Below are 13285 nucleotides of genomic sequence, written 5' to 3' on the forward strand. Positions count from 1 at the left end.
GATGCAACCACAAAAACACTTTAGGAACAACTCAAAAAAACATGAAGAACAGCACAAGGCGTTGACCCGGCCTCCAAATTCACTAGATCCCAAACTGATCAAGTATCTGTGGGATGATCCACAGAGGCCCCTCCCCTCAAAGGCCCCCTCATTAACAACATCCTGTTGCCAGACACCACAGGACACCCTCAGAAGGCCCATGTCCATTCTCTGATGAGTCCCAACTGTTTTGGAGGCACAAAGGAGACCTACACAATATTAGGAAGGTGGTCATAATGTTATGCCTGATAGGTGTATAATAATTCAGTAGGGACATAAATAAATTGTATTAGCTAATCCATCTGTTGTCAAGTGGTCGTTCAGGTGTAGGTCGCATTAATTGAATGAATTAGTTATTAGTAATATTAGTAATTGTGTAAATGTATATTACTTGTAGTAAACACCAAGCCTAATAGTTGAGTTGTATATATTTACTGTTGTAATTGGCCCTTCATAGATTTACATTAACCCGGGTCACCTGCTAACCTGCCAGTGCCATGGTGCTGAAATGTTAAAAACGCCACTTTAATGATCTCTTCAGTGTTGACGCCCAAGAGGCACTGTGTGTCCCTTCTTGAGCACTAAAGCGGGGTTTTAGTGTTGGGCTGCCCCGGGAGGGAAATGGGTTTATTGCTGTGGAGGAGCATGCTGAAGTTTAGAATGAGCCAGCAGTTTTATATCCCAAGGCCCCCGGGGTCACCATCAGATAGACAAAATGAAAGGTTTTAGAGGTGGTTGGGCAGAGTTGTAACACACCCCGTCGTCTAGACTGCTTTAATGGGTTTACTGCATTGGTGAAATATTGACAAGGGGGTTGGAGGTGAGACCCGGGGACAAATGGCCCCTGTCGTTAGAACGAATGCATTTCCTCCTTTCTCCACGTTGCCCTTCACTCCACTTTTAAGGTTGCGCATGTGTGGCTGTTTGAAAAGGCCCCTTCACCCCGCTGAACAGCACGCCTCAAAAGAAGTCCTGAGTTTGCTCTTTAAGCCCATAGATGGGGACTAAGAAGACCCTTTTGATTTTCTTTCAAGAATAGGCCCCTTTTCACCAACGGTAATGCCAAACTGCAGGGTGGCATGCATGTTTTCTCTTGTGTAAAAGACAGAGGATTAATCTTCTAGCTGCCTGGTTTTTGCTCACTTTGTTGTTTGGGACTGTGTGTTCTGCGTGAAGTCTAAAGTCAAAACAACGTAATCGCAGGAAATCTTTTCTTGTCGGAAAGTAGAGTTTGATCACAGAGAAAGATTAGATGTCAACCAAAGTTCACAACAATAGCGTCCTTAAAATGATTCTTTATTGTTGGGTATTAATTTTCTTGGGCACTTAATGCGCCCATTCATAGACACAAAGAGTAGTGAGCACACCTGGACCAGTCAATGTGCAGCATTTAGGGATCACACCCCCCCCAACCCATGTTTGTAACATACGCCGGAAGAACCAAGAAATTTGTTTGTTCTTGCCACCTCAAGAAAACAAAGTTCATTTTGGCCAGGTCATTTATACGTCACGAGGAAACTCAAGTGCAGAACTCCAGGGAAGTCCTCATAGGCCCCTCCCACTGCAGCATACGTCACAAGCGCTAAGCTAAGCGGATGTCGGCCAGTCGTTTCGACGACCACGTCCGTCGGATCACGCCGTTCACTCGGCATGCTCTCTACCCAAGATAGATTAGCGGTCACACTGTGAATATTAGCGTCTGGGAGCTAACAGAGTGGCTGCTAGCATTTCCCGCATTAATCCCGCCCACTTCCATAGTTGCCGGACACCACATGAGGAAAAAAAGGTCTGCCTTTTCTTGTTTCTTGTGGAGTATGTAACAAGCTTAACCCGCATCTTGCCGGTCCAGAGAGTGACTCTATTGACCCTACAGTCCCAAGCCACCTATTCTAACCACTAGTCCACCAACAGTATTTCTCTGTGACCTACTACGCCCTAAATTGGGATTTTTCATGTATCTTTTATAGCTTCCGCAATTTTTGGGGTATTCATTTGTTGATTTTACTCCACAGGATGGCTCCAAAGGAAGCGGAACTACCCTACTCACTACAGCCACAACCACCAGCACCAACAGCAGCAGCTTCTCCAAACTCCACAAGCCCTCCAAGGACCACAAAGACAAGCCACCAAAAGAGCCCAAAAGTGCCTTCAGAGACTCAGGCTGGGAACCCAGCAAAGCTCCCAAAGAACCTTCCAGGAAACCCAAAGAGAACCAGCCACTTAGAGATAACAATCCTAAGACTGGCTTCAAGGAGCCCAAGTCCCTGTCCAAGGAGCATCGGACTGAGGGCATGACCCTTGGGTCGGGGTTAAACAAGCGCCTGTCCTCCCACGAAAGTGACGATCACGTGGCCAAAAAACGCAAAAAGGGATTTGTGGATACGTCGGGAAAGCAGACGTCGGGGTCAGACGCTCAGCATTTGGATAATAAAATCTTGAAGGATAGATCGCACGTGCGGACGAGTAAACTACGACCGGACGGGGACGAGGCGGAGCGCAGGAAGGTGCCGACGCTTCCGCCGTTTCAGGCGCTGGTGGACCCCAATGACTCTGACATGGAGGACCAGTCTACAAAATCAGATGTAAGTAGAACACATTTTGGATTGGATATTTAATTTTAATTGAAACCAAGAGTTTAAGAAGTTTAAGAATTCCTCGTCTGCCCTTACCCCAACTTTTTTGAAACTTGTTGCTGGCATCAAATTCAAGGTTTTCTTATGAGCGCAGAGCTACTCCTTGATTTATGTTATTAGTAACATTTATTCACATAGCTGATCTCCATCCAAACCAGTTGAATGAGCTTGTTCTGTGTGGGCATTTACAAAATATTGTACTCCACGCTTCTTATCAGAATGTCCTTGCGCCTTCTGTGTGCGTTTATTGACATTTCTGGTGAGTCAAGCCTCCTGAATGGCTTTGAGTCTCTTCTGCAACCTTTTATTTTCACTTTCCATATCTAAAATGAAAGTTTGGAACTCCTTTATTCAACGCTGATCACATTGCAAATGGTATTTATCATCACCATGCAACATGCAGTGTTTCTCGGAACCTTTTCATAAGGCTTGTTTGTTTGTCTCTTTCTAAATGAATGATGCTTGTGCAAGAAGATGCCAGTTGAGTAGGCGGTCTATTGAGTGTTACCAAGGATGCATTTGCGTTCACGCCACTAAAAGAGCACGGCTGCAAACGTGGTCTGAGCAATTGTGTCTGGTGTGTCGGCACCACTGTACTTAACGCCAGGTCTGAACGGGGCCTCGGCTACATCTTTTCAGTACATGTAAGATCGAGTAGCCGCTCGGCGTCACGCAACAGGACAAGTCTTGATTTCTATCTGCAAGAGACAAAGGCGCCGTAGCGTCTTACCCCTACTTGGCCTCTTGATTTCAGTGTGCAGGGGGATATCCTAGAACTCAACAGAACCTTCCTCTGTTGTTTAGCCTTTGCGTCAGTGGAGTTGCTAATCTTAAAATGAGCAAATGCCATACTTTCTGCTTGCTTATGACTTCTGAATTTCCAAATCCCTACATTTTTATTGAAAACTGACAACATTAAAACATCTAAACAAAGAAACTTGAAGTTTCTGTGGACCTAGAACTTGAAAATAGTGTATTTTTTTGCCTTTATTGGACTAGTAGTCATTTCTTTGCTTGTTGAAGCACTGGCTGTACCTGCTGTATAATTTCCAGATATATTTGACATCAGCACACATTAACACATAGGAGTTAAGCAGGTTTACCAAGTGATTCTGTTATCCAATGTATGTCCATACTCTTTAAAACCTTAAGCGTGACGCAAATCAGTTGTAAAGGATGTTGTTTGAGATTCGTTCTAATAACCCATGTCCCTTTTTGTCATCATGTAGGGTATTTTGCCCTTTGTACCTATCCACCTGGTCGGTCTCACTGAATTAGTGAGTGTTCACGCCACTTTTCTGGAATAAAGGTTGAAGGTGCGCTGCTGGTAGAAAGGTATCCGCGACTTGTTGGTGGTCAGTTGTTCCTCGGAGTGGAGGGACCATAAAATCAAAGGAACCAGCAGGGAAGGAGTCTTCTTTAATGCCGGTCTGGTGGGCTGAAGGGGGCTGGCTTTTTTTTTGGGAGGGGGGGGGGGGTGGTTGAAGAAAGAAAGAAAGGGCAGGACGGTACGCCAATAAACCTGGTGGGAGTTCATTTTGCATTCTGGGTGGTAAAAAGGAAGCAGACTAAACCGGTGTAAGAAAGAAGATATCGTTTAGTAGCTTCATTGACGGCAAACGACTGATTTCGTACACTTGAAATAAGTTTGTATTGTAAATAACTGATAAACGGAGGCGTGCTGCACCTCCAGCTCAGGAGCAGGATTAGGACAACTCGTCCACAGTGGCTCTTTTCATGAATAGGCTCTGACGTTTGACTGGGTTGCCTGGTCCACGCACATTTGGTGGAGAACCTCCCCATAAAGGAGGGCTGTTTCAAAGCCAAATAGTAGACAAGAAAAGATTTATGGTTTTACAACACCTGAGGAGAAAGGGGAGACAAGGCCGTGAATAGCGTTGAGTTTCCCTTTAATCCTTTTTTTGGCTTTTGAAAGAAGGGAAAGAGAAAAAAAAAAAGGGGGCTGAGCGTTTGTGGAAGGAAGGTCTAAATCCCTGAGCTTTGAGGAGTTTTCTTTTAAGCAATGGAGTTTTCATTTCTAGTCTCATTTTTTATATTTTTTTGTATAAAGCAAAGGTTTTTGATGTATGTATGTAAGTATGCTTATCTGTAGGGGAATTATGACTTGGCATTAGCAGAACCTGTGTTTTGTTTTATTTTTTTTCAGCGCTGTGTGGAAATGCCTTTTTAAATTTTCCCATACAGGGAAAAACTTAACTCCACGGGGTGGTGGGGTTTGTTGTAAAAGGGATGTGGGGTGACAAATGCCAGGTGTTTGATTCTCCCCAGGCCAGCAACCCCGGTGGCCGAGCGCCGGGCCCGACACAGAGCACAGCTCTCATTTCTCATGTGACCACTTGTTTGATCTCGGTGTTTTCCACTGAGCGCTGGGCCAGAAACGCGAGAGAGGAGGAAATGTGGAGTAGGTGATGACATGAAGGGAAAGCAGGCTGGCCGCGTTAGCATGAGAACCTTGTTTTTAGCACGCTGGATGTGGGCACGGGCTGAGTGATTTGTCACTTGCAAACATTTGCTCCAAGTTGCGGAGCTGGCACGAGGCACGGATCGCAGGCGGGTTAGTATTGACGGATTTTAGACACCTTGTGCTGCTTTTGCAAAGTCGCATAACTAAAATGCGACGATATTGTTAATAAAATTACTGCAAAATGTTTGCAGTAAACCAAATTTAGACGAGCTAAGATCAGGCCGTTGCTTTGAGAAACAGTGGTAGCCTCTATTCCTTCCTTGTGAAGTAATAAAACTTTGAAAGAGCACCGTTTCTCAGCTTGAATGGATTAAAATTCATGTTTAATAATCTGTACACGTGTTTCCTGGAAGTGAAATAAAAATGAATGATGGATGAAAACTTATGTACTAGTTATGCTTGAAATTCATGAAAAAACGACTAAGAGGCCCGTTTACTCTTACTTTTTTAACACATTGTACGTCACATTGTATAAATAAACAAAGTGCAATACTTAAGGACACCTATAAACATTAAATGCGGGTTTAAAGTTATGAAATAAAACTGTATGACTTTGATATATAAAGATAACTTTGATTTGTCTTGCCCGGAATTCTTTTTTTTTTTTTTTTTTTTTGTGATATCCAAACAGTTGCTTGGGTTTAAGCGCGATAATACCAACGGCGTCCTTTTAATCTCCGGTTTGGGCGGCCATTTGTGGAGACGCTGCACCCAGCAATCAGCGTGCAACTGGTGAAGGTGTCCGTATTTGCAAATGTGAATTTGTTTTAGGAGTTGCAATGAATTTCATGTATAATTTTTATTGGTTGCAGCAAAAAAATGTATTGGTTGCACCAAAAATTTTTATTGGTTGCACCAAAAAAATTACAACAAAATTACAAAAATTACAAACACCAAGAGGCTTTTTACATATGCGTCAAAGAATAATTACCGTAAATGTGCCAAAAGTGTTTCAAATCTGCTCCTAAATTCCTGGAAGTTTAAAAGTTAAAACATCCTAGTGCACCATTGACTTCAAAACAGTTGCTCGGGTTTAAGCGCGATAATACCAACGGCGTCCTTTTAATCTCCAGTTTGGGCGGCCATTTGTGGAGACGCTGCACCCAGCAATCAGTGTGCAACTGGTGAAGGTGTCCGTATTTGCAAATGTGAATTTGTTTTAGGAGTTGCAATGAATTTCATGTATAATTTTTATTGGTTGCAGCAAAAAAATTTATTGGTTGCCCCAAAAAAATTACAACAAAATTACAAAAATTCCAAACACCGAGAGGCTTTTTACGTATGCGTCAAAGAATAATTACCGTAAATGTGCCAAAAGTGTTTCAAATCTGCTCCTAAATTCCTGGAAGTTTAAAAGTTAAAACATCCTAGTGCACCATTGACTTCAAAACAGTTGCTCGGGTTTAAGCGCGATAATACCAACGGCGTCCTTTTAATCTCCAGTTTGGGCGGCCATTTGTGGAGACGCTGCACCCAGCAATCAGTGTGCAACTGGTGAAGGTGTCCGTATTTGCAAATGTGAATTTGTTTTAGGAGTTGCAATGAATTTCATGTATAATTTTTATTGGTTGCAGCAAAAAAATTTATTGGTTGCCCCAAAAAAATTACAACAAAATTACAAAAATTCCAAACACCGAGAGGCTTTTTACGTATGCGTCAAAGAATAATTACCGTAAATGTGCCAAAAGTGTTTCAAATCTGCTCCTAAATTCCTGGAAGTTTAAAAGTTAAAACATCCTAGTGCACCATTGACTTCAAAACAGTTGCTCGGGTTTAAGCGCGATAATACCAACGGCGTCCTTTTAATCTCCAGTTTGGGCGGCCATTTGTGGAGACGCTGCACCCAGCAATCAGTGTGCAACTGGTGAAGGTGTCCGTATTTGCAAATGTGAATTTGTTTTAGGAGTTGCAATGAATTTCATGTATAATTTTTATTGGTTGCAGCAAAAAAATTTATTGGTTGCCCCAAAAAAATTACAACAAAATTACAAAAATTCCAAACACCGAGAGGCTTTTTACGTATGCGTCAAAGAATAATTACCGTAAATGTGCCATCTAAATTCTGCCTCTAAATTCCTGGAAGTTTAAAAGTTAAAACATCCTAGTGCACCATTGACTTCCAAACAGTTGCTTGGGTTTAAGCGCAATAATACCAATTGCGTCCTTTTATTGGTTGCACCAAAAAATTGTATTGGTTGCACCAAAATTTTTTTTATTAAAAATTACAACAGAATTACAAAAGTTGCAAACACCAAGAGGCTTTTTACACATGCGTCAAAGAATAATTACCGTAATTGTCCCAAAAGTGTTTCAAATCTGCCCCCAACTTCCTGGAAGTTTAAAAGTTAAAACATCCTCATGCACCATTGACTTCAACAGCGACGACAACAAGCTCATAAGTTCTGGAAACGACAACATTTCAGTGTAAATGAGTCGCCTTTGTTTGACTTAATATACAGTGTCTGAAAGGCAAACCTTATTGACATTAAAATTGTTTTGTTTGGACAGCCCCTGCTGAATCGGACAAGCGGACCAAATGGCACTCAGTTAGCTCGCTGGCATTTCTTTTTTTTCTGCTGTCCAAAACTGTGCCAAGAAACGAGGCCGAGAAGAAGCCAGATTGATGCCAACAAACTCTTGACTAAAGACTATTTATTGTCTTTGAAGAGAGCTGCTTTGGTGGCCTGGAGTAAAGCAGGACAAAAGCCCTAAAAAGGAGTGGTGGTAAGATTTATGACGGCCTGAAGAAGCCGGGCCATAAACCAACAGACCAGCTGTGTGTTGTTTGTTGGCAGGAGGTGACAACCATTGAAGCCCTTTGTCCTCGCTCCTCTCTTTTTCTCTCATATTTCTTCTAGAGGTCGCTTCTCACCACTTTGTCTTCTTGGGCAGCTGTGGTTTGCGGTGGCAGACTCTCTTATTTATTTGGGTTTGCACACGGAGACCCGAGTCCCTTTTAAATCCCTTTTTAGACGAACCGCAGTGACGCATCCGGAGATCGCATCTTCTCGTTTTTGGGGAAGGCCTTTAGGGAAAGGGAGTTTCTCTCTCATTACAAGACTTGGGTGCGGGCTCTAAATGTTTTTTTTTACAAAATACTGGTGGGTACTTTACCACATTGTGGTGTCCCAAGTGTATTTGACCTGACCCCGATGAAGCCCACGAGTCAAAAGCTGCATGAAGTTGTTCATATACGTTTGCCTTTTTCTCCTCCAAACACCTTGGAATTAGGTGAAGTTTCACCAAAAATACAATTTTTAATTCATGTAGCCTATATATTGATCTACACACATACTGTACATATCATCAAAAACGCAGCAGAAAGCATTCATAGATTATTTATTTTTATCCTGTGCGCCCGAACCATAGGCGGAACTGCTCCTCTAAAGCGAAGCCAAAGCAAGTAGAGCTCCCCCTGGTGTCTGGCTGCAGTATAGGTCATAAGCTCCGCCCCCCTCCATGTTAGTGGGCGGGGCTTGGGCCAAACTAAAAGCACTAAAATACACGTCAAATAAATTGTTTCTGTCATTTTAGGCAGTTAATACAATGTTGATGCATGTTCAAGTGTCAGTTTTAGTTTTAGTTGTTAGTTGTTTGACGCAACAGAAACAGGATGTGACATCATGATGACTACCAGTTGCCATGCCAACCACTCCGTGAAGTGCTCCAGTTCGGACTGTGAGAGTTGGGGAAAAAATGAATAAGTACAGGTGTATAATCCAACGTTTCCTTGTAACTGGTGGAGGAAGAACAGAGCGTTAAATGAAAACGCGAAAAGTGAGTCTGGAGGAAGTGTGGGGGCGGGGCATCGATATCACCGCTCCACGTGGCTCCGCTCTCGGACCGGACTGATCAGACTCTGACTACAAAGCCGCAAGATGGCGTCGCCCGTATCCCTGGGAAAATAGCGTCAGTTTGACCAGTGTCAGGAAGTGGGGACGCGTAGTCCATATTTATATACAGTCTATGCTTTGGAGACGTCACCAAACACTAAAGGTCTCGCCACATGAGTATTTTGGTAAAAACTGTGGTGGATAGCTTTGCAAAGTCTACCTGCCATACTAAAAAGACTTTTCATTTTGGTCCCTGCAGGGTGATCATTAAATCTGCAGTTATGGCGCTTACCTCATTTATTTAGATAACGGGTCTGGTCTCGAAAGCTTTCCCCACAAAAAGTCCCGATGCCACCTCCTCGGCAAACCACAGCAAAGACGATGACTCTGACCCCTGCAGACTTGTAAACCATCTGTAAACGAGCCCTCTCTGCTCTTTCATGTTTGTTAGTGTTATTGTTGCTTAGTTAGTGTTTTCCAACCAGTTTATTCTGTTGAGTTTCAACCCTAGGAGCCTTTTTAGCGTCCACCAACTCCACTCGACCCTAAAAAAAAGCGGTAGGCTTTCAAGATTTGTCCGTAATTGCGTCTGATCAGAAGCGGACGAGTGGATTCATTTATTTGCATCCGCCCCAACGCTCTTAGTCTTTGAGTCTCTTGAGAATTGGAAAAACATTTTTTCATCAGGCTTGGAAAAGTCACTGCTCCCTACCGTGTACGTCCGACCTGAATTAATTGTGGAAAGCTCTTAATGGCTGCTTCAGACGTCCAGTTATTTCAAAAATAGATGCAGCAAAAACAGAGGGTGTAAAGAAAGCTGGTGGATTATATTTTGAAGTACTGAGGGTTGTCCACGTCGTCGGCAATCTGTGACCAAGGCTGGGAAGTCTCGTACATTTCTTCAAAAGAGACAAATGTGGCTTGTTTGTGGACTTGATCTAAATTATTTGGCTTTATTCAGAATTTTGTCTTGGGTTCAGTCGCACACAGAGTCTCTCAAATGTCGGTGAAGACGTGAACGCAGACTGTGGAGCATGCACAGAAGTCTTTTCTCTAATTGTGGAGCTAAGAGTCTAAAAGCTGGATATTTTAAGATGCTTGTTGTCTGCTTTTTCCACCAGCATGTCAAAAAAACAAGCAAACACAGAGCTGGTATTGAGTTTGATGGGTACTAGACAAGGCAAGCATTGGATTTTGTTGGATTTCGTTCGCATCCACAGACGGAGAATATAGATTATGGATGTACTCGTACGGAGACATGTGTTCTGGCAGTGGGAGCTGGAGATTTCCTGCATCGGACGTGATGATTTATGAAGCTGCTCGTGGACCTGAAGCTCGTTTCACACGAAGCCGCGAGTCGAGCAGCTCCGTGAATGGATGTGGACTTATGTCCCGGACATAACGGCGACGTCTTCAAAGAACAAAGGCTGACGGAGTGACTTGTCAGGAGCTGCCACTTTAGCAGGCTTTAGGGGCCGGTTTATGGTCGTCTCGGTGCTGGTTGGGGAGATGCGCCGTCGCACCCCGTCTGGAAATCAAAGAGTGTTTAGTCTTTCACCTTCCGTCCAGCTGGAACAACCAACCAGCTGGAGAGTTGGCGCAAATGTTGGATTGTCCTTTTCACCATTTTATTTTATTTTTTTACCTACCTACCTGTTTCTCCTACGTTTTAAACGCTGGGCATTGAAAATATACCAAACCTTCATGCTCACACAATTCCCAAAATGCAATTCTTAAGTACATCCTCCCTGTCTGCTTTCATTTATTTTTTCTAATGCATGCTCTTTGCAATAAAGACCAAACCAAAGATGGGATAAAATTACCATTTCTATTCAGTCCTATAGCGCTGTGACTCATCTTTGAGTTTGGCAGGCAGCAAATTATGGACTTATTTAAATCTTTTCCTTTATAGACTTAATTCCTCTTAATTACATGTGGCGGTAGCAAAAAATACACCAATCTGACGTAACATTATGACCACCTTCCTAATATTGTGTAGGTCTCCAAAACAGTTGTGAATCATCAGAGAATGGACATGGGTCTTCTGAGGGTGTCCTGTGGTGTCTGGCAACAGAATGTTGTTAGTGGGGGCCTTTGAGGGGAGGGGCCTCTGTGGATCATCCCACAGATACTTGATCAGTTTGGGATCTAGTGAATTTGGAGGCCAGGTCAACACCTTGTGATCTTCTTCATGTTTTTTTAGTTGTCCCTAAAGCGTTTTCCGTGTCTGCATCCTGCTGGGGATGGCTGCATCCATCAAGGAGTGTCATTGCTATGGGGTGGGGGTGCCTGGTCTGGTCTAGGTGGGTGCTACATGTCTAAGGAACATCCACGCCAATGAATACCAGGTCCAGAAGTTTCCCAGCAGAACATTGACTTGTCAACGTCTCCTGCCAGTGGTTTTAATCTTGTGGCTGATCAGTGTGTATAGCAGCAGTTTTATTTACTACTGTTTCATTTCTTCTAGTCCGAACAGCCCAGTCCCGCCAGTTCCAGCTCCAGTTCAGGCTTTGCTCCCACGCACCACAAGCGGCAAGGTAATTTACCTGGAACACACAAACACACAATCAAAACACAGCTGATCTACAGTCGGGTATGATTTATCTACATATAGCAATGCAAAGGTACCACCTCAACATAAAAGAGCTTTATTCTTAAACCCTTTTTTTTTTTTGCTTCCAGTGCAGACATGTCAGGTGCTTAACGTAATAGCCTTGTTAAGGAGGTCCAAAATTCAACAAGGTAAAGAGGTGTCATCCAAAAAAAGGCTGAATTCTTATTTTAAAGTTCTTTAAGTTGTATTTTTTTGATAATATGTCAAATATTACTTATTATTCAAGCAATAAATAGGATATCCTGAAAGTGGGTCTGATCTTGCACACGTGTACTAGCTTTTCAGCAGTGTACTTCATCTGCATCTAGTTCTCGACGATACCTGCACAGAGAAGCTGTGGGAAAAGCTGATGATTAAAGCGACTCTAATCATGTTTGCTTGCCACCATGAAACACAAAAGAGAAAAGGAAGGAAGGAAGGAAGGAAGGAAGGTGGCAGTCTGGTTTGCAGGCTGTTAACAAGGGTTTTGGCTCGGTGTTGCCCCTGCAATCGCAAAATATCTGGACATTTTGAATATTCTACCTTATTCAAACTGGCTTAACCTCCTGAGAGCCTTGAGAGCTTTTGTTTGGCGTGCATTTTTAATTTCTCTGAAGTATTTAGGATTAGTAGGACCTATGTATATAAAGTATAAAAGCATCATCTTTGAACAGGAAGTAAAAATATGTGGACACAAGGATTATTTCACTGTATAATACAATAAAGTCACCAACGTGTAACAAATTATAAAAATAGTTATTTGAATACCTGAACATTGATATTCATTGTTGACAAAATGTTCAAAACATGGCTGTGCAAAGACAGCAAACAATGAAGTCCCAATGTCCTCAAACGAGTCCTTGCTAATTAGCGACGTTGTAGCTTGTTACTATTGACGGAATTTGTTAAATGTGCGTGTCATGTCAACCTAGAAAAGTTAATAAGCATAAATAAACAAGTTTCAACCGTAAAAATTTTCCACTTTTGTCCTGTGATCGTCTGTAGAGTTAATCTGCTAGCTAAAATGCTAGCTAACATGTTTTTTACACCGATTAGTGTACTGACCTTTTGCTAGATGGCAGTGTCTAGTTAAGAGGACAACAGGTCTAAATGAAGCAGAATAAGCTGCCACAAACTTAAAACGTAATGTCCCCATATGTGGACGCAGGGTCTCTGGAGGTTATAGACAGTTCAGGTGCAGCTCAACCAGCCGATGTAAAGATTTCGTATCTGTACAGTAAGTGAACTACCAGAAGTGGGATCAGGACAAAGTTTAAACACAGTTATTTTTGTCATTTAACCTGGTTTAATTTAAGAGTATAAGCACAATCCTGCCATTTTTAAAACACATTCAAACTTACAAATCACCCATTCACATAAACGATACAAACACTGTCCAAACTCTGAAATAAAAAACATGGTTTAAATGCAGCAAAAGCAGGTCAGGTCCGAAAAAGGCCTAAAAAGTGCTGAATGTATCGTTTGGTCCAACATGCAGGACGTGCGTTGATTGATGAAGCTTTCCTGAAGGATGACCTGTGCTTGTGTGTTTGTAATTTGTTTCTCTGGATGTAGTGGTGGACTTCATCATCAGGAAAAGGGTGGCTATTCCTGCCACCACCCACACAGGTAACAGTTCAGCTGTGGTCAGACCAGTCACATGTGCATGGAGAGAATGATTTCCCGCTTGTCTACTTGCACG

At 42.7% G+C, this 13285-nt stretch overlaps 1 protein-coding gene across 1 annotated transcript in view; it reads left to right on the top strand.

The window, feature by feature from the left end:
- mllt3 (MLLT3 super elongation complex subunit) overlaps positions 1–13285 on the top strand; it is a 47467-nt gene that overhangs the window by 25873 nt on the left and 8309 nt on the right. Inside the window, exons 7-9 of the mRNA XM_084546817.1 lie at positions 2052–2621; positions 11458–11527; positions 13159–13212. Coding sequence (XP_084402943.1) covers positions 2052–2621; positions 11458–11527; positions 13159–13212 — 694 coding nt within the window. The remainder of the gene's footprint in view (positions 1–2051; positions 2622–11457; positions 11528–13158; positions 13213–13285) is intronic.

The sequence above is a fragment of the Chelon labrosus genome (assembly GCF_963514085.1).
Source record: "Chelon labrosus genome assembly, chromosome: 1".
NCBI classification, from domain to species: Eukaryota; Metazoa; Chordata; class Actinopteri; order Mugiliformes; family Mugilidae; genus Chelon; species Chelon labrosus.